This window comes from Carassius gibelio, chromosome A10, assembly GCF_023724105.1.
Source record: "Carassius gibelio isolate Cgi1373 ecotype wild population from Czech Republic chromosome A10, carGib1.2-hapl.c, whole genome shotgun sequence".
Taxonomy (NCBI): Eukaryota; Metazoa; Chordata; class Actinopteri; order Cypriniformes; family Cyprinidae; genus Carassius; species Carassius gibelio.
In genome coordinates this window covers 13796211-13822206 of record NC_068380.1, presented here as the reverse complement: position 1 = coordinate 13822206, position 25996 = coordinate 13796211, and the positions used below count along the sequence as shown (strand labels likewise).

At 38.2% G+C, this 25996-nt stretch overlaps 1 protein-coding gene across 1 annotated transcript; it reads right to left on the bottom strand.

Moving 5' to 3' along the window:
- Positions 1-8030: 8030 nt before the first annotated feature.
- LOC128021256 (E3 ubiquitin-protein ligase listerin) lies at positions 8031-25827 on the bottom strand. The gene is made up of 30 exons (XM_052608325.1): positions 25716-25827; positions 25090-25296; positions 24528-24626; positions 23999-24229; positions 23829-23881; positions 23494-23674; positions 23150-23323; positions 22594-22784; positions 22042-22189; positions 21232-21966; positions 20780-20821; positions 20469-20658; positions 19506-19745; positions 19210-19363; positions 18928-19075; positions 18555-18762; positions 17959-18118; positions 17495-17599; positions 17243-17385; positions 16998-17133; positions 15057-15201; positions 14588-14801; positions 13225-13462; positions 12042-12122; positions 11550-11736; positions 11131-11302; positions 10334-10554; positions 10050-10244; positions 9532-9699; positions 8031-9043 (listed from the first exon to the last, which is right to left on the bottom strand). The coding sequence occupies exons 1-30, from the start codon at positions 25755-25757 to the stop codon at positions 8981-8983; spliced, it is 5271 nt and encodes a 1756-aa protein (XP_052464285.1). The 5' UTR covers positions 25758-25827; the 3' UTR covers positions 8031-8980.
- Positions 25828-25996: the final 169 nt, after the last annotated feature.

Genomic DNA, 25996 nt, shown 5'->3' with positions numbered 1-25996 from the left:
GCGGCGGCGGCTGCTATCTGTGTCCGGCAGCTGAATATGTGTCCTTACTTAATCCTGCTTTCTGGAAAAAGTCTCCGTAAATCACCTGTCAACGGTAGCATTATAGGGCTTCACAGAACAGGAACTCAAACGGTGCAGGATAGCTCAGGAAAACGGTTGGACTTTTATTAAAAACATCTTTCACTCAAATATAAATGAGATCACCACTGGGGCAGGACAAAAATACTGTTTTGCTACAAAAATAAATAACTGCCTTTGTGAAATGTGCCGAAAATAAAAGATCAAAAAGTTGTTCACCTGACACAACTATCAAATTAAACATTGCTTTCATTTGTTAGTTAATTGTTAGCCAACCAGCTTAGCATATTAGCTCTGTTTAAGACAAACCTTTGATTAGTTTGGACAATATATCACAATAATGTGCTATATTTTTAATAAGGTGTTGAGGAAGGAGGATATAATTGCATACAAATAGAGATTCATTCATCACACGGGAAATATAAGGTCAGGTTGAACACACTGCATTGTGGGATTCAGTAATTATGAATGCTGCATCTGTACCTAATTCCCTAGTATAGTAGGCAAAAACAGTATGCAAAAATAAAAATAAAAATAGTATGTTCAGTCAGGGCCTACACTCCAGAACTGGATTTGTGAATGACAGAGACACGACACAACTGAATGTTATTGTCTGGATTACATACATACTACACACATCCATGTGCAATTTTGAACACAGCCAGACTACTGCTGAAAGAGTATGAGCAGTATTTTATGGAACGCAGCTACCTTCTCTTTTAGTGTCATAGCAGCAGAAATAAACTGGCTGGGATTGGTCTGGCCACCAATGAAAGAACCAATCAACACATCACTTCACAGTGTGTTGTTCATTGTTTCAGTTCCCCTTCTGGCTTTAGCAATTAAGTGTCAGATGTGGAGTTAGCACATTATGTTTTGCTCAATAACTCCAAACAATTCTGAAAGGCGACAGCAATACCTGTTCAACCCTGTGCTCAGGCTTCCATAACAACAGATTGCTCCGATGATACTTTTTCACTCCACTGAGCAAATTATTTACTGCGTTCACACCATATGGGCTGCAGATTTAAGGCCCAGTCCCTGAGGTTTATAGACTTTAGATGCCTGACAGCACAGCCACGTGAGAACCATGTCTGCCATTACCATCAAACAACTAAAGATTGAACAATGAACTTACTGCAGTCAAATGGTTCAAGACCTTGGCCATGGGAGAAGTGAAATATTAGCTGGAAAGCCATGAATTCGCCCTGCAAGACTGGAAGTGACTAGAGCGGATTTGCTGATGTTGACTGTAAATCAATGCAAAAGAGCAACTCCCTTTTCAATAATGGTCACCAATAAACAGGCTGACTGACACTTTCTCATTCGGTTGAGTCCTGTGCCTGTCTGGCTCCTATCAATCTCGAAGTAACCACTTCGTCCTCCATCTGATCCTTTTCTCTGAAAACAGCCGGGTTTGCTAAACTGGGGGCCATTACAGATAGTAACATCAGACTGGCTATAAAAGTGAGGCTTTTATGGACCGGCTTCTCTTTCATGAAGTGACTTGTGACTACGCCAACTTCACAAATTTTTGTGTCACTCTGGCTTTCGTGGTGAAAGCAATAGCCAGCTACCTGGGGATTTAATTACTGTTTTTCAATTAGTGAGTGATTCCAACCACCTGCAGGTGTGTCCATGCTGCCATGTCATAACGGCTTTCCGTTAAAACTGATTAGGACCTGGAGAGAGGGACGGGCAAGGAAACAGTTGAGACATCATGTTCAGGTGTGTGTAATTTATTTGTTCTCTCTAATTACTATATTTCATCTTTAAAAAGTTCCTTTCTAAAATAACCTACCGCTTATATACATTCAGAAAGTCTTCTTGTTTTGTGGACATTCACACAGAGAACAGTCACTGGTCAGGTGGCTGGAATTACACAGAAAACTGGCCCAACACAATATTTGACCACTAATTTTTTATTTTAAGCAGTGTATTCTCAACATTTGAACACATACATTTTAATTTTCACTCAGTAGGTTAACCATGTATTACTATGTATTTGGAAGGCTTTTGTCTTTCAAACACATTCAAATGCACAAATTCATGTTATTTTTCATTTACATGAAATGCAGTCATTACCAAACATGTTTTGTCAAGCCAGATCTCTTTCACTTAACATATATTTATCTGAAGCCTGTGTGTGTGTGTGTGTGTGTGTGTGTGTGTGTGTGTGTGTAGATATAGATAGATAGAAAAACGTATATATACATTGATTTTTTTTTTTTTCATTTTATATTATTGCTTAATTTATTATAAAATTTAAATCCATCAACGTATGTGTGTGTTTTTTAGATAAATATAATTTTTGTATGATTCAGAATTTATTATTATTATTATTTATAATAATCATATTATTATGCAGCTTACAACAATATCAACACTAATCTACCCAGATCCCGAATCAGCTTTAAAAAAATTTATTGTTAAGTGATGAAAAGATGCATAAAGACTTTAAGAGAGAAAAAGTGTTGGATATCTTACAGCTTGAAGGTTGTTTCTGAGCCAGTCATGTATCAGAAGAATGAGTTGGCCTGTGACAGAGCTCAGAGCACCTTGGATTTCAACCCAGCGATGGGCGTCCAGATTTCCTGGGCTGCTCGTACACTAAGCATTCCAACAGGAAGATGAGAAATGTTGTTTGCTTCAGGCCACAGTATATCACTCCCCAGCCTTGCCACTTGTTGACAGCTGTGACCTTGTTCAAATATACAAGTGAGACATCCACTTTCAAGTCGTAAAAATTGCAATGCCTTATTACATTTTTCCCCACTAGTTCCAACCTTGAAGATATATATATATATATATATATATATATATATATATATATATATATATATATATATATATATAGAAAAATGAAACCAAGCTCAAGTTATCATCATAGAAGAGGACTTTTTTGTTATTGTTTTTCTTCCTCTTTTAATGATTACAATAGAATTATAAAGGATTCACCTGAAGTTCAAAGATCTTCGTCACAAGTTCACACTTGAGTCTGGCACTTCAATTTTCAAATTGTTCTGTGTGAAATTTAATTAGTGTTAAACAAGGAAGTTGCATGTGCCACTTCAGAGCCTTGACATTAGAATTAGGTTCCAAATAATTCATTTTTTTTCCACAGTGTGTATTTCCCATAGAATAACCATTTTAGGATCCCCAAAGAACCTTTCAGTGAACAGATCCTAAAAAGAAAAAGAATAATGTCGTTTAAAAAAATGTAATGATCTAAAAATATTATTCAAATATAAAGAACCTTTTATGCAGTGGAAAAGTTCAATGGATGTTAAAGGTTCTTCATGGAACCAAAAGATCCCAATAAGAAACCTTTATTTTGTGTGTAAACTAAGATCTTCTCTGCTTAATGCATCCACACCAAAACACAGCATCTACCATTATATCATATTTCTTGGTGCTTAACACCAACCAAAAAAAATAAATAAATAAAAATTACCAATCCAAAATGACAGCTCATTCTATTTTTAAGAAAGCAATTACCATCTTCAATTACCAATGCACCATTAAATGAACTCTTGAGGAGCATTTTAGATTATAAATCAAAGGTAATTGGCAATTAGGATTTGCTTAATGTTACAGAACAAAAAACAAAGTTATTTAGATTACCCTAATAATTCTCATTTCAGAATAAAAAAAAGCATGCATTTCACCCCAGCAGTTTCACTGACTTTGACTAGCATCTCATAAGTATTTCAGCCGTATTGACAGCAAACAGCCTTTCTGCCACCGAGCATGTCATAAACAGGGCCTTATAAAAATAGTTTTCAGCATTACTGTCATGTAAGACACTCTCTCCCTTCAGCTCCCCGTGAGGCGGCCGCCTCGGGCTCCTGCTCCTCGCTGAGCCTCTCTGATCTCAAGACCTAGAGGCTATGACCGCATTAGCATACTACCATAAACAGACTACGCTTCCCGTAAACAACAGCCTCGCTCGGCGCAAACAACGGATGATGTGGGCAGAGGTCATCTTCACCCACTGAACAGCGAGCTGCGAGAGATTAAGCTCGTAATGAATAGGGTTTCGATTTAGGGGACTGCGGACGGTTCTCTAGTCTGGAGTTGGTTCTCGGTTTACAAATCCGCTAGGGTAAGCAGCGGCACATTTGCCTTGGATGCATTGTTACAGCCATATCCTCTCCCGCCCGTGGCTGTTCCTTTACCTGGCGGGCCTTGTAGCAGAGGACTGGCATTAATGGCCCCTCTCTTAAAAGGCTCTTAGCTGAGTCGCAGTCCTACGCTTCTCCCTGGGCTCTCCATTTGTTCTACCTCTGCAACCCAGTCATGGCAAATAAACAACCTGAAGCATGGAGAATGGCAGCTCCGCTCTCCTCTCCTCTCCTCTCTAATTTAGATATCCCAGCTTCACCGCTGAGGGAGATTAAAGAGTGTGGCACATGGGAGTCGGCCTACAGCCACAGAGAGAAGCTATCTGGGTACACATCACAGCCTCTCCACCCTGCTTTCTCCCACCCTCCAACCAGAAGAAAGGAGACAAGGGATGAGTTTGGTAGAATGCATGCAAGATTTTTAGACAACTCTAATAAAGCAATAAGACATGGTGTGCATTATCACAGTCAAGGGGGTTTGGAAGACACGATGGATATTCAGCAGCTCAACATAAAACTCAACATGACTCATTCGGAAAATCTGCATTTACCTACAATTTGGCAAAACTCCAATAACATGCCTATACACATTCAACTCACTGCAGTTGAGCACTAGGTCACACTAAAACACCAACTTTAAGTCCTTTTCCCACAAAATATGACTAAAGGGGCAGATTATTGATTAATAATGAATTGACTTCAAAACAGGTATCATAGCCCCATTTGTGAAGTCTGTATAACATAACCAGCTCCATTTAAATGGCTTTCTGATGTAGTAAACCTGCTCCATAGCTCACCCGGTACATCCCTGCACTCGGGTATGGGTCCTGTGAAACAAGCGTCACTAAATAACCTCAGAGACTTGTACAAGGAAAGCTAAATTTCCAAGGGATTTGGTGCCTCCATCAATTTCTTCATCCGGCAATTAAAATTGATCTTCTGATCATTTAAACATGTAGCACACCCTAGTAAGTTGGAAGATCTAGAGGTAGGAGAAGCCACATGGCAAGGTTTAAAAATGTATATTTTGAACAAAAAGTGATTTAAATACATGCCGGAATTACTGCAATTACAAGACTTTGACTTGTAAAAAGCATTCATGTCCTTGTAGAACTCATAATTACACCTTGGGGCTCCAAATTATACCACCGGACCACTGCAACATCACACTGAAACATTCAAATGACAGCTGCTTCATCAGGTTATTTTATTTAAGCAGTTTTTTTTTATTTTTGTTTAATAATTCCTACAATTGACTACTGTTAATGTATTAATAATGAAAGACACGTAGATCTGCTAAAACTACAATTTTTGTTACGCAATAAAAATCAAGTAAGAGCAACTAAAAGTGAATTTTAGTTGAATTTTAATTTAGTGAATTTTAATTCAAGACAAACTGACTGTTTTCCAACTGATTAATTCCTGTCCAGACAAATAGCCAAACTCCTAAATTAAACTGGATAAATCCTAATTTTTCTTCTGCCAGTGGGTAGAAAAAGAAAAGAAAAAAGAAACTGTGAGAGCAGAGAAGTGGCCTCCTCGTCAAACAAGGAAATTATTGCCAAGTGTAGAACTAAACACATACACAAAAAAATAAAAAAATTAAAAGGCAGAAATTAAAGGCAGAACAGCAGAGCTGGCCTCCACTAGGGGTCAGCCAAACCACTGGCCATGCAAATTGGCTACTTTAATAGTAATAATGAAAGTGGAAAGAAGGCGGAGGCGAGCTGGCCTGGTTTCATTGTGTTGGCAGAGCAGCAGTGACATGCTGCTATTTAGAGAGCTGAAAAGAAGCCTACAGCACTGAACTGAGGCATGACAACTCAGGAAGTACCAGCAGTCCTCAAATGGGTCAGGATGGACTGAATATTAACTAGGCCCTGCACGCAGCAGCATTATGCTGAAAACTGAACACGCAGCTCTGGCCCTGCCTACGCTTTCTGTAACACACACACATTCTGAAATGGCAGGAAGAACACATTGCATTAAGATGAAAAAAAATTCCTGTAAGACAGAGAGAATGTTCAGAGACTTTGCAGTTTTAAAAAAGTGAGTTTGTTGACGTAATATTGCTACATAACATTAACTTAGGTGTCTATTTATCTATCCATCTTCATTCGTTCCATTGTTCTGTCATTCTATTCATCCACCCATCTACCTAACCATCCATCCGACTATCTATGAGTGCCTATTTTAAACAGAGAATACAGAAGAATAAAATTTTCTGATGATTTGGTTTGATACTTTTTAAGAGCAATAAACCTCCCTTGACACGGAGCGAATTGAATAAAACATCTCTGGAAAAGGTTTTTTTAAAAAAAAGCATCAAATCCCATGTCAAACATGCACCGACACCATCCAATGCTGCCACCAAGTGGTTCACATTAATCTGTAGCTTGTGGAAATGTCAGCCATGCGATCAACGCTTGAAGCTTATGAACACTGATGGGCCAGTTTTTAAGGTATCGAGATTCCCTGCATTGGCTCAGACCACGCCAGTACATTCATTTGTCATGTTTAATTACCTAATGACTTCCAAACAAGCGTGTAATGAAAACAAAGCCTCCATTACAACAATAAAAGACTCAAAGCCAGTGAGACAGACCTGAGAACCACTGCTATTTTGGTGCCAGCAGCCGCCGTCTAATTGGTACTGCTTCCAAGAACTAGCAGCTACAGAGTTAGCGTTTTACAAGAACACTGAAATTGCTATTGGCATCCTGGGCATAATAAATCTGATAAAAGGCTTTTGCTAGAGAAATTCGGGGGAGGTTGTTATGACAGTGCTCATTATATGTGTGAACTCTGCAAAACTTTTCCTTCAAATTCTAGAATGTTGACCTTTTCATTCCCTCTTTTTTTCCTGCTGACTTCTCTCTGACACATCATTAACTATTAAGGTAGTCCTATTAGCACAAGAAAGAGACGAAAGCGTATGTGTTTCCTCACGGAATATCTCCTGAGCTTTCCGACAATACAGTCTCATTGTAGTCTTTACCGCTATTGATTTTTCTCATAGATAAGACGGCTAAATATCCTCAAGAGTTCTAAATGCTTCCTCTGCATTCAACAGAAGATGATCTTTTCTTCCTGGTTTTGGGGATCTTCTACTCCATGCTCTCTCAGGAGATAAGCCTCGGTCACACCGTATAGGGCAACAGATATAAGCAACACTACAGAAATATCTTCTAAATCACTGTTACAATGTAATAACTGCGTAATTACATTAATATATGTATATTACAATGTAATAACTGCATAATTACATAATAAATGTATATTACAATGTAATAAATGTGTAATTACATTGTAACACGCGTGTCAAGTCTGTTTGTCAAAATACACTAGTAAAACCATTTGAAAATAATGTGTTCAACCACTTGGTCACACTGGTTGTGTAGAGGAAACCCACAGCCATATGGGACCGAAGATCAAAGGCATTTCCTATCTCACTACTTACAAAAGCTTCAATAACATGAACGAGTTTAAAATTTAAACATGGCTAGAGGAGAGACATGGTTTTGTTCACATTTGTTTCAGGTAGTGTTCTGCATCATGCAATACATGTGGCTCTTCAATGGGAACGTCTATTAAATATTAATAGCCGAGCAACTGACTGAATTAGATGTGCTTTCATCACCAAGCTTTTTTTGCCTCTGAAATTATTCTTCAATGATTGTCTTCCACGCGTAAATGCAAACGGCAGCTTACCTTGCAGCTTCAACAGATAAGATACAGTGACTCTGAGGAACAGACACAAATGCACAGATAGTGTGACACACTGTGATTGACGGAAGCTGATTACGTAAAATGACATATGATAAACAGTGAGGCTGAAAGTATGATCTGTATTTCAGGACCACAAATTGTGTCATGTTACACAATCCATGACAACCAAAGATCAAGGCAAACAGAAATCTCTGCAGCATACAGTATTCGGTGTCATTATACAAAATATCATCAAGCGGAGATAAAAAGCCAAAACTCTGTAGATTATTTTCTATACAGGTCATCCATATGGTCCCACGTTTATCAGAACATCAATAGAAGCTATGAACACTTTGATTTCACCAGAAGATCTACCTACGAATTTCAAATTTATGTAACCTTACATATGATGAACCATCTTGCCACATTGGACATTTTTTTTTTTAAAGAAACACAAAAAAAAAAAAAAAAATCATATCTTGTGATTATTTACCCATGTCATCCTAAACCTATTTGCAGCTACATTTGATTAAAACAAGAAGAGTACAACATCCTATGTTTTATGCCATTCACTAAGCTACAATATGACTTCTATTTACAGCATCTTGTACTATACTTAGTTTTTTATTTATACTCTCTTCTTATTGGGGGCTAGACAGATGTGTTGAGAAAAAGAAAAAAAAAAGTGTCTGTGTTCTCTGTTCCACACAAAAATAACATGAAAAAAGTTTGGAATGACATGAGTGCAAATAAGGACAAAATGTTGATTTTTGGTGAACTATTCCTTTAAGGCCATGAAATCTCCCGCTTGTTAAGCCTTCATTGTCCTGTCAAGCCGTCTTCAATCCAATCCGGGTACTTTGTTCTGTGGGATTCCGACTGTTTGTTCTTTCTATTGTTTGTGACGGGTGTTGTTGGATGCATTTTCAGAGTCAGAATCTAAAAAGCCATGGTAATTTGCAGCACTGCAAAAATCGAATGTACAAACAAACGAACAGAACATTTCTTTCTGAGTCAGCTGTTTGCCGAGGATGTCATTCACCTATTATTTGTGTCCATGGAGGTAGGGCTTAGAAGAAAGTCTCCCGGCACAGAGGACATGTGGATTTGTTGCTAGATGTGAACCATTTATACTGTGGAATGAAAGGAAATGGAAACAACCGGTCAGTGAGGGACCAGAAGCATTCGAGATCATTCACGGTTGCACATTTTGCTGATTCTGAAAAATCTGCAGAATTGAGGTAATAAATGGTGACAGATTGAGGACTTCACTGCGGATGAGAAATTATTCAGTTTCAAGTGCACTGGTGACCTTTTACAGAATTTGAAACCTATGATTTGAAAGGGATTCAGTCATAGTGCCAATAAGAACATTAAAACTCAACACAAAATCAAAATTGAGCTCATTTACTTTCTGAAAATCATTGAATATCTTGTTTCACACAAACACGTCAGATTACAGAATTCAAATGGGTGCCATGTAAACTTTAAACTGCAGATATTTTAGTTCTCTAAATTCATAAAATACCAAATGCTCATAACTACACTTACTATGTTTTAAAAGCGTTCATCTAAAAATAACCATGATGGAAGAGTAAAAGATGCTGTATGTGGCACTCACCAGACAGGCGGAGTGGAACTTCTTTTTGCAGGTACGGCAGGCTTTCTTTGGCAGCGAGTAATTGGATCCGTGAATGACAGAGAAGCAGATCATACAGTCCTCCACCCCCTCAAAACGCTTGTCAACATTGTTCTTCCACAGCGACAGACCTTCCAGAATACTGCCATTCTACCAAACACAAACACATCATCTAAATTAGTCGGGGCATTTTCAGTTATTCAAAATAAATCACTCCGGGCATTTAACTGTTACTTTAATAAACCAGTTCAACTGGGCTAAACCCAAACTAAACATGCAACATTAACAGCAGCCCCCAAAAGTATTCAAATCTAAAAAGAAAAGGGGGGGAGGGGGATGTACAAATACTACTGCATTAGATAAAGAGCCAACCTTTTAAAGCAACAATGGCCCAAAAAATATTTCCTTTTTTTTTTTTTGACAAGCTAGTTGTATTAAGCTAAATGTTACTGCATATATCTTAAAAGGTTTAAACGGAGAACATTTTGTACTCCCTGTACCTGGTGTGTGAGGTACGTGTTGAGCTGAAGCATCCAATTGCGCCACTGCTGAACGGCCACACCCACTCTCCGCCCACTCTCCACTAAGATAGAGCCGAGCGGATAATTCTGAGGCAGCTGAATCACCAGCTCTATGAAGATATCGTCGACAGAGTAAGTCGCGATCACCTCCCGCGTGGCAGACCGTGCTTTCACCTGAGAATGCCAATCACATCAGATCACAATGCCTAATTTAACTTAAGCACCCATTATTTTCATACACTTAAATTTCCACCACAGCTCACCATCATGTTCTCAAAGGTCTGGGTGCTGGACTGCACAGAAGCAATCTCCTGCGCAGACAGAACGCTGCTGACGTACTTGCTGGTGAATTTATCCACCGTGCTGAAGACCCGTTTCTCTTGGCTGTTCCACCACAGACGCACCATTGCAGGCAAGTCTTTCAGCGCACCATAGTATACGGAGCAGGCCAGATGGGGAACCTCAAACTGCAGGCCTTCAGTTTCTAGAAAACACACACACTTATTGAGATAACCTCAGATCCGGGAGATATACATTAATGTTAGAAATAATTGGTGGTCAACTGATGGGCTGCAGGTTTATTCTGATCAGGTCACAGTTAGCAGACTGTGTTGGTACCGATGACTAAATCTAACGATTAAAACTCTGTAATTTCCATAAAGTTTCAGTAATTAAAATGAAGCTGAAATATAATGTAAATATAGATGAAAAACACGCTTAAAAAAAACAAAACAATTAGGAATGTTGCCTTGACTACTAATTGAAACGAGTTGAAGTTAAACAGACTAAAATTTAAATAAAATAAAAGCTTTTTTAAATAATATAAATAACCAAAACATAACAAAATTGCTAAAAATGTAAAATGAAAACAAAATAAAATAAAACTGAATGAAAAATGAAACTAAATAAAAAGTATTACTTTTTTTCATTACTAATAATATCCCATATTTAATGCTTGGTTTTATCAACATTTTTATATACAATAAATCATTTTGGTAGTGTGTTGAATCCTGTGGTTAAACCAGCTGAGAATTACGGTTATAAATGATCTATAACATACTCCGGGGTGAGAGAGACAAACTCTCAGTGAAGAAGGTTTTGGGTTCTTTGCTGGAGGGTTCTGCTGGCTGCCCAGGCACTGATGGGATCTCTGGCATCAGACGGAACAGGTGAAGGAGGAGTTTATGAAGAGAGCGAGTCTTCTTCAAATGCAGAGAGTACTGAGCTCGGAGCTGACAAACAAAAACAGACATTTTCACTACGTGAAAGATTCTGCAGCCTTTTTTCACTTTCACTCAAAATCATAAAGAGCTGGGGAGATGAAAGCTGTGACATTATCTCTCAATTCTTCGGTCACAATGAGACGGACACATCTGACAGATCAGTTAACCTCTAGAACGTCTCTGTTAAAAGTTTATTAAAAAGGATGAGACCATGACTGACATCTTTCCAGAGCCATATGACTTACTAAAGACTTACATGAGATGAAGAAGCCTTGAAGAAGGTGAGGAGGAGTTTCCAGGCCAGAAGATATCCCAGAATGCAGCAGTGCTCCATACTGAGGGGCTGCACTACTGCAAACTCGCCGACTTGCACACCACCTAGAATACTCTCCAAGAGCTCTTCTGTGGCAGACAGGATGCTCATTAACGCTGCTGGAGGAGACCTAGAGGAAGTGCACACAGTAAGTTGCCAGGATACCATTTAACTTGTGGGTGGCCAAAAAATAAAATAATAATAGCATAATTAAAAATAAAGCAAATATTAAACATTTTTAAATAATAAAATATCTTAAATAATAAACAAATAAGGGTTAAAAATGCAATTCAATAATAAAAAAAAACATTTATATAATGTTACTGCATTTCTTTAATTATTTTACCCTGTAGTAATTTTAAAATCTACAGGATCTATTCTGCATTACATATCCAAAGCCTTTTAAGAGCCGGTGTGTGTCTTTGTGTGTCTTACAAGCATGGTTCTTCTCCATCTTCGTCATCAGATTTAGCGCTGGCACTCTCGCTGTCGCTCTCTGGCAACAAAGGCATCACCCTGTAAGACACGAACACATCACTCACATTTCTCCTGAGACGATTCAACGCCAGCACTGAGCCTCATTCAAAGCCTTGTAATGGACATAGCATTACAGCAACAGCACAGAGGAGATCTCAGCTAACCCCGTGGAATATAAAACCGTTTCTCTCCCAGAGGCTTGTGCTCTCAATGAAGCATATTTAATTAAACCCAAAGCGGAACGCATTGTGGATTAAACTTCTTCCGTACAATATGACCTTAAGGCGATGCAAAAAGTTGCCGTCCCTTGGAGTATTTATTTCAATTACATATACAATTATGTTCTAGACAGATACTTTCCTACCAAAGCAACTTACAGGAAAGTCCATTATAGCGTTTCTGCAGACGCTGCAGAACAGGTAGATAACCTTAAGGTGGTATTCTAAACTTTGCATTTTACTTTTCCCCACAAGTCCAATTATTATGTTAAACAATTTTTCTTGCACCAAAAACAGTTGTAATTTGGTTTAACATGACCATTTTCTGCCCTTTCAGTTTTTAGTACAGGTTGTTTTTGCTACTGTTCCTTTAAAACTTTGTTTATACGCTAATGTGCCTATGGTTGCTGATCATGGGAAAGGGCATTTAAAATATATCTACATTTTGCTGGAATTCGAGAAAAAAAAGATTACCCCCAAAAATCTAAATTTGCTGAAAATGTATTAACCCTTAGGCCATCCAAGATGTATAAAAATGTATTTCTTCATCGCAACAAACTTGGAAAAATGTACAATTACATCACTTGCTTGCCATTAGTCCAGTAGACTTAATGGGTGCCATTAGAAAGAAAGTCCAAACAGCTAATAAAAGCATCACAATAATCCATAAGTAATCCACACGACTCCAGTCCATGAATGCCTTGTGAAGTGAAAAGCTGCAAGTTTTAAGGGAAAAAATCTTCATAAAGCTGTTTTTAACTTCAAATAATTGCATCCATTGGCGAGCAAGTGGTGTAATGCTAAAAATTAATTAAAACAAATAAAATTTTCAAATTGTTTTGGGTAACCATTCCTTGATCAAAAGTAAGTTTTCCATGATATGACACAGTTAAATGAGTTAAAGGTGGTAACAGAGTCTGTACTTGTGAAGGATGTGGTAGACTGCGAGCTGTAACGGCCGGGCTTTGAAGAGCAGGAGGGGTGAGAGGGTATTCAACAGGGTTTGGAGGGGCTCTGGCAGACTGCTCCTCTGGTCAGCTACAAACCGAGGAGGGAGTTTATTCTGTGTGAGCAGCTCCACGGGGATGTAGGTAAGAGCCTCCCCCACTGCCCTCAACACCGCCAGGGGGAACAAAGGATCATCTGGCTCTGTAAAGTCCGCTGAGACAAAAGTTTGACATTTTACCCACCAGACATCATGTTTCCATTAAATATCAAAATTATAAATGATACAAGTATAAAAATGAATTCTAGGTTAATACTAGAGATGAGTCACCATGCCATTTGGGCAAACAGATGATTACGAAGTTTAAATAGTTTTTTTGCTTGTTTTGTTTAGTGGCTGAGCTTTAATTTATACTATACATTTTTTTTTTTTTTGCAATTTATGCAATTGTAGAAACTATAAATACAATACAATTTATGGTCAAAACAGTAGAACATTTCCAATAGTCGCCACATGACATTATGTATAATTATATAGTTAATCTTATATACATAATTTTTGTTATCATTAAGGTATTTTGTTATTTAGCTAACATTTGCTGCATTTAGTACTGTTGCCGTTTTGTTTTTGTTTATGGCCTTTTTCACCATCTATATTTGAGTACCGCCCATGTTTTATTGGACAGCCTGTCTTTCTATTTTACCGCCAGTATTATTATGGTGGTTATCAGCATGTTTTAAGGTAAAGGGGAGATTTCAGTAGTTCAGGTGGAGTGGTATGTAAATATCATATGATTTAATAAAAAAATACTGTTAAAAGTTATAAAAATATATAGGCACCAATATGCCATCCTGTAATACTTGAAACATTGTAACAGTAATTTTCTAATATGAATTTCTCTCTTTTTTTTTTTTTTAGTTCAAACCTTCTTATATAAGTTGTGTTTTTAAATGCATCCCATTTAAAGCACTAGCACAACAGCCAAACACTTTTTTTAAGATGGCATATTTTGAAACATTTACATATACACTATTGTTCAAAGGTTTATGGTTGGTAAGATTTTTTTTTAAATGTCAAGATTTAGACTAAAATATTAAGTAGCAATGACTGTTTTTAACATTGATAAGAAATCAGCATATTACAGTGATTTCTGAAGTATGAAATTCAGCTTTACTATCGCATTAATAAATTACATTTTAAGACTTCTTTCAAAAACATGAAACTACTTACTGACCCCCAACTTTACAGTAGTGTCGATATAATTTTTTAATTTACTTATTTTATTTTTTTAATCATTCAACCACAAACTAAACATGAAGGTTCTTGTTAAGTCGACTCACCAGGGATTTTAATAAGCATTGGGAGCAGAAGGTTGTGAATTCCCTCCAAAAAGAACTCCTTCCACTCAGATTTCAACTCTGGAGGAAGCTGTTCCTCCACACCAGCAGGGGGCGATGTGAAAAACTCACTCAGCCTCACAATCAGCTCACAGTTTGCACACACAAACAGCTGTACCCAAGGATTCCAGAACATGCTGGTGTTCTCACGGGCAGTCTGTGAAAACAACGCAATTACATGTTGCGCTGATTAAAAATGACATATGCATGAATGTCGCCTATATGCAACACGGTTCTAGTAAGTGTGATTATTTATAAGATCAGCCATATGTGTAAAGCATTTCAGATCTGATTTACATCTGGTATTAAAATAAAATCTTTTCAAAATGCAGATTTTATTGTGCAGGGGAAGTGTCTCTGTGAGCCTGTCTACTGCATACAAACAGTGTGAATAAAGAGGGAGAAATCTCACCTCAAGCCATGCCAGCATGGAGCAGAGCAGGAGATCCCAATGAGTGTTTCCCAAGACTGTAGGAGAATTATCCACCACCCAGGACAGGAAACGCATTATTTCTACAGCCAATAAGAGCCATGAAGCTGAAACTTTTCCAAGGTCACTGAAAAAGGACAGATTGCTTGTTATGATAACTATAATAGGGAGTCATGATAACCGCAATATCGCAATACCGCGCTATTGACGAGCCAACCGCAGAGGAATGCAAGAACAGCAGCAACAGAGCGATTTACATTTTCTTCTTTGTAAGGTTACACCCTTCTCGTTTTACACTTTGTGCATGTGTACTGAATATTAAATTAAAGTTGGTAATGATAACACAATGTACACCATACTGATTTGTACAAAAATAATTTCGACAGTGTTGTTCATTACATGTCTCTTTGAATGAATCAATGTTTTTGAACATGCAGTTGAATGAACTGTTTAAAGACTCACTCAAAGACAGTCAGTCCCTTGCCATGTGGTGTAAAAATTGAATTTCATTGACTGACAGCCAATCTAGAAGATGGCTAGAACTCCAGCTCTTTATGCATTGTGTTGCCACTCCTTCTTGAGCATCAGTAAATGTTTTATTGTAATAGTTATATACGAGTCCCTCAACAGTCCTCAGCTTTAAAAGATGATCTCAAAATCATACAGTCACTGTTGGAAAGGGTTCAGATATGCAGAAGATGATGAAAAAACCAAAGAATGTGGAGGATTTTTCAGAAGAACAGCAGGCAGTTAAACTGCTCAGAATAAACAAGGGACTCATGAACAACTATCACAAAACATAAAAACAATCATGAATGATCCAAGAAATGACACACAGTATTAAGATTTAAGGGTATGTAAAATTTTGTCTTGTGGAGTAGATATAAACATAAGTTATGTGAAATAGTTTATTCAAGACAGTACTCAATAAAAAAAAACAACAACATGCAATTTTCATGATCCCTCTTTTTGTTAAAATTATGAACATTTTGGATATTCTGCAAGGGGTATGTAAACTTAAGAGGATATATATACACACAGTGCACATATATCCTCTTATTTTCACTGTTGTCTTTAACAGTTCTGTCTAATACGAATAGAAGTATGTCTAATAATCCGATAGAATGGTTAAACAAAGGAATTAATGTATACAGAAAGGATTATAATGATTGCTTTTATATTAGGCCTATTAGTAATAGAAAGGCAAACATTATTATACTTTCTCGTTTGCCGCCAGCATTAAACAAATATGCATTTGAATAAGTTAAATAAGTCTTTGAATGACTAATGAACATTTAATTTCACAAACCTTGCAACTTAGTCGAATCCAGCTGTGAGATCCTCTGAAGTGTGTATGTGTATCCAGCATGATCACGTGTGTGACGGTCGGTCCGTGTGAAATGAATGCTTTAAACTTTAAACTCGTGATTTCAAATTAAACTGCGCTTTATGCATTTGCCCGCCGTCATATTCATGTCATTTTCACTGTGTACTGTATGTAAAATGAAGGCTACCCTGGCTTTATTTGAAAAATATTATTCCCAGTGCACAAAAACTTCCAAAAATACTGAGTGCCCTGCTGGTTGCAGCCTTTACTTTCTTTTTAAGTATATTTTATTAAATATTTATTTATTTGGGGAAAATACTCTCATCTAAATTATAAGCATGGTTAATTTACATATATATATATATTTTTTATCCATTGTCAAATGATTTCCAATTTCTTAAATATTAATAATAATAAAAAAAATCATATGGACTTTATCCAAGATATCGGCATTGGCTGTCAAAAAACTGACTTGTGGTCAACCACTATATTGCAACACCCACTTTAGCATCTTGGCCACAGCTCTGACAGTGAACACTACTGCCATTGCCGTCTTCCTCATTACAGAGGTGCACACGGCTGAGGCAATGTCTCACCTGTTGAAGAGGAACCATTCTTCCCTACTGTTCCTCCATTCAGCAATCGTGGCTACGACAGCCAACAAAATCTCATCCTCCACAGCCGTGTCGGCCTGAAGACAGCAGAGCAGCACAGCCAGACAGCCCCACACACCTACACACACACAACATTACTTTTTCACATCACTGAAGTGAGTGAGATCGATGTTGCTCAGCCTACACGACTCATCATGTGCGGTGTGTGTATATGGTTTGAATCTCACCATCAGTGCAGTCCTGCTCTCGGTCCTGCCAGTTAAGGAGCTCTGCGACACACAAGGCGATGAGGGATTCTCTCTCTTCACTGGCTAGAAATGGACATAGCACTTGCACTGTGCTTACACTGTGTTCTGAGAGAGGAAAGAAACTGACACACACAAGAGCCGCAGAATTAGAAGTTTCCTCCAGGTCATGAGGAGGGTCACATCCACATCAGCATGTGCTGTTTAACACATTAAGTATTGGGGATGTCTCACCTTTCTACATTGTCATATAAGGCCTTAATGTGGCTTGGTTCGGTTTTGCTGTTCTGCATGTATTTTGCCAGAGCTAGTGACCAGAGGGAGCCCTCTTCTTGTGACCTGTGATTTAAAAGGATAAAAGGGTCTATAAATGATGCTTATGAAAAACAAAATAAAATACATATATTCTATACATGGGCTAGACCAGTTGTTCTCAACTCTTTCCTGCAGAGTTTAGCTCAAACCCAAATCAAACACACCTGAACAAGCTAATCGATGTCTTCAGAGTGACTCGGGCTAAAGGCAGGTGAGGTTTACTAGAAAGTTACTGGTAGGAGAGTTTGATCAAGGCTGCAGCTAAACTCTGCAGGAAAGTAGATCTTAGTGGTCGGAGTCGAGATCCCCAGCTGAGCTAGATCCTTAATAATGAAAAAGCATATTTTGGAGGAAAAAAAAAAAACACACATGAATGAGCTAACCTTATGAAAAGTGTGTCTAAGAGAGTGGTTTTGATCAGGCTGCTGTTGTGGATTCTCTGCTCTAAACTCCAGGACTGCAGCAGTTTGTGATATTCACACACCATGAGTGGTGACAGCTCCATTTCTTCACACCACTGAAGTCCATAGAAAATCTCTGAAACTACATTAAAAACAATATTGGTGACACTTTATTATAACTCTATAAAGCCTATTCTAACAAATTTGATACACATTTGATAAGGCCTCTAAATCAAACGATCTTCAACAACTCTTTGATTGAGAGTTTACACTTTTATTAGCAAATAAAAGCCATCTTACTATCATTTTAACAATGACAATACGTTTAAATAAGACACCGACTGAATTAATTATTTACATTACAAGCTATCAGAACTGACCCGACTTTTTGGCATCTGCACCAAATTGAATGTTTTGCTCAGTTTGAGTCTATGAATACAATTCAGGCGTTTTCCCTCCTTAAATGTTTTAGCTGAAACACTCAATTATCGTTTTAGAGCTTGTAATACATGAGCAACAATGATTATTATTTTAAAAGATCACTGCTACCATAATCTATATGAATGAACGAGTCTCACCTATGTGTTTGAGATCAGGAATTTCAGAGAAGTCTGCCTCCACCTGCTGGTCATCAGGTGAAGCTGCAGTGAAGATGATTCTGCCCAGTAATGCACTCACACACAGGTGTGCCGGCAGCCGGTTCGTTTCCCTGATCCTCCAGACGTCCATGCTGGGGTATTCACCAGTGACTCTGAGACGACCACACAGTAGAGGGTGTTTCACCCACTGCCGACATGCACAAAGAGAATTCATTAGAATGGAATATTTTGTTCATACGAGTACATTCTAAATACAATTTTATGAAAATATTGAAGATATTGAACTTCCTCTCAAAATCTGCTGCCGGCTTGTTTGGCCTGTGTGAATGTCATTTTTTGACCGGCTGAGTACCTGAGGCAGCAGGGCTCGTCTAATGCGACTCCATTCCTCTTCAGTAGGATTAAGACAGCAGATAAACTGAGACAGGAGACAGCTGCTCTTCTGGGCCGAGGCGATGGTCTGAGCCAGACTTTCCACAGCCTGCACCAGGAGCTGCAGACTGACATTAACAGAGGAGATTGAGACAGGTTCTTAAACAATTCTTTCAGCCATCCAAACTTAAAAAAATAAAAATAAACAGCATTTGGAGAAAGCACATTTATCTAAAGGCCATAAGATGAGTCCTTATAAGACCTTTTGACTGTCAGCGGTGTGGTGAGCAGCTGACTTTTAACCCAGAGTGCAATGTTGTGGAGGAGGGTGCCCTCCGTGACCCCTGCGCCCAGGTTAGTGATCAATGATTGAATGCCAACAGTGTAGGCGTGCTGCAGGTTCAGCAGAAGAGCATCTGCCGAGAAACATAAGACATGCATTTAAAAGCAATACACATAATTGAGAAGAAATTGTTTGTTGCTGTGTAACAGTTGAGAAATAGAGAACGACATTCTACATAGACAAATGTTTGAACTTCTGGATTGTTTGGAGTCTACCTGAGAGGTGAGTGATGGTTTGGTCCTGTGCACAAAGCTGGAAAACAGTCATAAGCAACTCCTCAGCAGACGCCAGCAGCAGGCAGCTCGTAACCGAAGAAAAGAAGGTGGCAGCCACGTCAGAGATGAAAGTGACTAGCGGCTCCATGTTCCCAGCGTCTGACATGCCCTTTGCTTCTGACAGGGTGGCGTGAAGCTTGTCAATGATCTGCTCGACATGCACCTTACCAATGAGAGGCCCTGTAGAGAGAAGAAAGGGTGAAACAGCATTATTTTCTTTGAAGAGAACCACTCTTTTGCAACTTAATATACTACCATTCAAAATGTTGGGGTCAGTAAGATTTTTTATTTATTTATTTTGTTGGAAGAAATTCATAGTTTTTCAGCAAGAATGCTTTTTATATACATCTAGATTTATATTTCAAATGGACGCTGTTCTTTTGTACTTTCTATTCATACTGAAAAAATATTAATACAAGTATTTTCAACATTGATAATAAAAAGAAATGTTTACACAGCGTCAAAACAGCCAATTATAATGATTTCTGAAGGATCACATGACATTGACGACTGGAGTAATGGCTGCTGAAAATTCAGCTTTTCATCACAGGGATAAGTGACATTTTTAAATAAATTAAAATAGAAAACAGCTATTTTAAATTGTATAATATATATTGTAGTATAATATAATTGTAAATATTTCACAATATTACTGTATTGTTGATCAAATAAATGCAACCTTGGTGAAAGACTTCCAAAAAATGCCAGTACTCAACTGTCACTCATATTTATTTTTGTGAACACATTTTCTACCAAGGACTTCAATGACTCTGGTATTTTAATTCTTCGTATCTGTGATCCAGGGACTTGTATAAAGAAAGTAAACAAGGTCAGTTTTGTCTTAACTGCTATATGTGAGAGATCAGGTTGTAGTTTCTGAGTAGCGATGAGATGCAGACTTACCATTATTGTGCTGCTGTGACAGAGCGAGGCTGATGAGAGGCCAGCCGTGTGCATGATGGGATGATGAAGAAGGGGATCCACGCAGACCCATCACACACAGCTCTCCTGCCAGACCCACCAACCTCTCCCCTAACACAGGACCCCTTAGCCAGCCAATAAACACCTCCAAACGGACAGGATCTGCACAGGCCTGGTGTCATGAAAGTGACCAGAGAAAATTTAGTTCATTTATATTTCTTCAATGCAAAACACTTTAAAATGTAAGGCTAAATATAACTTAACTGAAAAGATCGCTTAATAAAAACAGGTACCTTTTCAATAAGTTGAAGAATCACACTCCAATTCAAATCCCTCTGTTTTAAAGAGACAAATAACTGATTATTGATTTCACATGTTCGTAAATAAGAAACAAAATGTCTGTTGATTCAGGGTTAGTAAGTTTGTTTTTGAAAGAAATCCATCATGCTCACCAAGATCAAAAATACTACGAAAACAGTAATGTGAAATATTATTACAATTTAAAATAACTGTTTTCTAATATATTATATAAGGCTTTATTATAAGGCTTTTGTGAAAATATAATAATTATTCTTTGTAATAAATACAATGCTTTACTGAAGACCAGTGTCTGTTATTATACTGGTGTTGTAACTTTATCATGCTTAATGATACCCCTTGTGCGTGGTAAATTCACTGAAATACAGCATCTTATGGTTTATTGTTTTAATATATCCCAGTCCCCTCGAACCATCGAGTCTCTTACACTGATGTGGTTGAGGATCAATGTCTTGTCATCACTGGAGCAGCAGCACTGCAGGGAACTGAAAACCATGTCCACCAGGAAGTCTGTATCCTTCCGGTTGTCTTGTTTTAACCATACAGTCACTCTTTGCAGGAGAAAGTGGACAGCTGCATTCTCAGCGAGCGGCCGGAGCTCCGGCCCCATTTCAGGTTTCATTTCCTCCGGCTTCAGCAGCACTTGGAACACCTTAGGACTCGGGAACGCCCTGAGAAGCTGAGACAAGAAGCGCAGGTGCCTTTCCGACTCACAGTCGCTCACGTACACCATGTTGAGCTCCGCCAGCTGGCACACCAAATCCAGCAGGTGTCCATTTCTCAAGGGACAGTGCTGCTCCTCCACCGCTGGAGTTTGCTTGGGAGGTTCCTCTCCTTGGCCTCTTTCTTCTCTGTCAGTGAAGCAAATTTTCACCGTTTTTTTCTTCTTAGTTTGTTTACTGGCACTTTTCGGGTTATGCATAATCTGCAGGAGCAATGCAATGCCCTCTAGGGGAGTTTGCTCGGCTTCTACACAGTCCACATATGTTGTGCACAAGCGTCCCAGACCCTCCCAGAAGTCTGACAACAATCTTTGAAAGGTGGGAGCCTCTTTCCCAACTGCCCGCTTTTCCCAGGACAGAAGCATATCTGAGACCTGAGGGAACAGAGGACCTGTCTGCAGCGATGGGTTTCCCAGAGCCCTGTCGATCAATGGCAGGAGCTGTGAAGAGAGAGAGATCAATGCATGAGACATTAGCAGATTTCGAGAGAGACCTTTTCCTTGTGATCTACAGACCTGTTCTGAGATCAGCATGTTCTGGATGATTCTCTGCTCCTGCTCGTCTCCGATGTTCTGCAGGATGATAAACCGAAGGCACTCCATTGTGGCAAAAATTATGGCTGCACTCTCTGAGGGACTGGACTTAGTACGATCGCTCGCCAGCCTGGACCAAACATACCAGAATAAAGGAAAACATCAATTAAAAAGTGCAAAAATACACAACTAGTCAAAAGTTTGGAATAATTATGATTTTATTGTCATGCATATATATATATATATATATATATATACACATATATATATATATATATATATATATATATATACACATATATATATATATATATATATATATATATATATATATATATATATAATTAAGCTAAATGTTTTCTCTTATATATATATATATATATATATATATATATATATATATATATATATATATATATATACATACACATATACACAATTATTGATGGAAAAATATATTAAATTAGTAGAATATAACAAATGTAAAAATGAACATGACTATAGGATGAATGACTCTATGAAGATGACATTTACCCCTGTATGACAGATGTGAGGAATGTCCTAGAGAACTCAAGGTTGGGCTGTGTGACCTCTGCTGGCAGCTTGCTTATAAACGGGAGCAGGTTTGGATGCAGAGATGTTGCAAGACCTCGACCTCCTTCTTTAAGAAGCACCCATAGCTTTGGCATCACGCCTTTCCTGGCACTGACATGCGTCCAGCAGTTCTGCACAGAGTTTATGTGACCATTATGAATCACAGCGGACAACAGACAACATTAAGGTGCACTAACATTTCAATAAGATTAATCAAGATTCGTTTTGGAATGAATTCGGTTTATGCAAGAGCTAGAAAATATGATATTTTTGTTGTTTATTATGTAAAATAAAGATTTATATAATTATTCATTTAAATTACTATTTAGGTTTGGGGTTAGTAAGATTTGTTGATGAAAATTAAGCATAATTTCTCCATTCTTCAGTGTCACATGATCCTTCAGAAATCATTCTAATATGCTGATTTGCTCCAAACCATTAAACGGTAACATATTTGTCAGTATATCGGTGTAAAAAAAATAAAAATCAGTCTCACATCAACACAGGACAGAATATGGAGGACTGCCTCCCACAGAGGGGGCAAGACCACCGGGTCTGTGTCGTCGATTGACAGCAGCACAGAAGAACACACTCGGGCCGCTTCTGCCTGAATCAGCTGGGGTGTGTGCTCACACATGGTGACAATCAGCTCAAAAAACGCCCCTCGAATCTAGCAAATAAAAAAAGACAACTCTGAATCATATTAACACACATAATAATCAAGAAATCATCTAACAAATAGTACCATACAAAGAGATTTTAATGTGGATGTAAAGTATCATAAATAAAAACTTGCAGAGTTGCTAGTCATGGTCACGTTTGGTTAGGATCCCAGCTCACCTGTGGGGTCTTGTGTTTACTGTACTTCCAGAATTTGACCTGTGTGAAGAGTTGTGTCAGTCGCTCCTTTAGAAGCTCTCTGTCCTGCTCGGGTAAAATGCTCAGCAGTCTCTTCAGAGCTAGCAAAGAGCTGGTCAACAGACGGATGAACTTAGCCTCACGTTCCTCTTCTGGCACACTCCTGCACAAAAATGAACAAAATAAATCAAATGTAATATATTCTACACATAAACTACTACTATTATTATTAATAAGGAACACACTGCATTTTTCTTTAAATATAACAATGTCACCAAGCAAAACTTATGTCACTATCATTGTACATATACACTTACTGAGGGTCACTGAGAGTGTCAGCGGTTTCTTTCAGCAAATTGTCTTGGAGAACCTGAAAATCACAGAGAATATTTAGATATATTTAACTTCAGCTGAGCAATGACAACATGCATCAAAAATTCTGCAGTTTGTCATTTTTTCCGTCACTATGAGCATAAGATAAGCTTACATTCAGGATTTCATCTTTACAGAAGCTGATGGCCTCTGGTTGTTTATTCAGGGGAAATGCGGCCTGGAAGGCAGCGCTGGCAGCCGAGGCAGCAGGAGAGTATGTGTCACACTGAGAGATGAGCCAGTGACCCATGATGCTCTTCAGGTAGGGGGCCAGATTCCTCTTGACTTTTAAAATCAGCTGCTCAAAGGCCTGCTGGGTGGCCTCTCGCACACGGCGATCATGGTCCTGATGAAAACATTAAATAAACTTGTTCAGCAAACCTTCAACTAAATTAATCATTTAAATCTTCTTGCTGACTCTCTATATAAAGTGTGGTTCTCTGAGACCACTAGATAAATATTAGAAACATGCAAAACTAAGTTAACACAAAATCTTTCATTTAAAATTGTTTAACCATTATTACTATTTGAATAATGTTAAATTGAACATTTTTCATTTAAGCAAATATAAAAATTAAATACAATCATAAACATATAAATAAAATAATATACAAATAATGATAGGGTTGTGATTCTTCTCTTACCACTGATATTCGGCAGTAGATCCGAGGCCAGTATGGGAGGACACCTTTTACAACATCAGGCTGTCGCTCTTGACACATCACTCCAAACTCTTGTACTGCCTGAAATAAACATCAACCAGTATTTATGAGCCATTCAATTACAGAGTCATTCAAATGAAATGGTTTATAGAAATTTATCTGTTTTTTTTTTTTTTTTTTTTACATATGCAACAGGATAGCAATATATGGTTAATTTACTGAAATTACGGTTCTAATAAATTATTACATTTACAATATACCTTACATACAGTAGTTGCATTGCTATCTATGCAGGGTCAGAAAGCTCTCGGATTTCATCAAAAATATCTTCATTTGTGTTCAAAAGATGAATGAAGGTCTTACAGGTTTAGAACAACATGAGGGTGAGTAATTAATGAAAGAGTTTTCATTTTGGGGTGAGCTAACCCTTTAAGAAAATGCGTGTGGAGATCAAGAATGACCGTGATAGTGCTTAGTGATCCACATTTTTACATTTTACACATCATCCCTTTTGAAACATTTGCCCACTAGACAACAGTGATACCTTCAATTTTGTGACTGCATCTCTCTTGGACAGCTTCCGAAGAACCATGCGGAAGTCTGCATCAACCTGATTGTCTATCTCCTCTGCCCCCTGTACTGCAGGTACATATCCTGGATCACTGGAGGTGGAGACACCGAATCCAACAAACCCGGGTACAACGCCACTCTCCCTGGCCAACAGATCAGCAGCTCTTCCACTGCTAGACGGCTGAAAGGCAGAACACACAGGGCTGCCATTACATATTCATCACCATTTCATAGCTAGTTAATTACAGTCCTATGGCAGTTGGTCAGAGTGTCCCAGCCGCATCACAATCATCATATATGATTGCTCAACTCATGCACTTTCAGTCCGATTACACTACAAACACGTGACGTCGGGTGGTTTACATAACGATACACGATAAAAAGAACCGCTGTTTCATAAACACTTTACTTTCATACAATAGGTGACGGGAAGTACATAAATGTACATCATTTGTTGTACCGAGCTATCATGTGGTTTACATACGTTAGTTTATCAAACTGACCAGTTAGGGTCAACTACAATGGCTCCTTGCTATTATTTCACAGATTTGGCTTGTAGCTGGAAAATGTTACAAATCGAATAACTTTAATTCTTCTTACCCGAACATTTCCTTTCGTTCTCTGTTTATTTTTGCCACCCATTTTTATTTGTCGGCTGAGCGTCTGCTTCCTTTCCGACTTGAGTACAGTCACAGTAGGCGCGCGGTTATGATGTCACGCACACGCGATTTGCGTGCGTCTAAAATACTTTACGTCGCACGCGTGGAGTGTGCTGTGATCAATATCGACAGGTATCTCGGTTTTTTTACTATGTGGACATTCTCGCATTCTCTATACATATGGAATTCTTGTTTATTTCTTTAATTTATAAAATGATACTG

What these genes read in the sequence shown, in the direction of transcription:
- LOC128021256 (XM_052608325.1), bottom strand. Translation starts at nt 25,757, where the DNA reads ATGGGTGGCAAAAATAAACAGAGAACGAAAGGAAATGTTCGG. An exon ending in TTCTTCAACTTATTGAAAAG is followed by an intron (nt 20,659 to 20,779) that starts GTACCTGTTTTT and finishes TCATGACACCAG; the next exon opens with GCCTGTGCAGATCCTGTCCG. An exon ending in AACCATCACTCACCTCTCAG is followed by an intron (nt 19,364 to 19,505) that starts GTAGACTCCAAA and finishes GTTTCTCGGCAG; the next exon opens with ATGCTCTTCTGCTGAACCTG.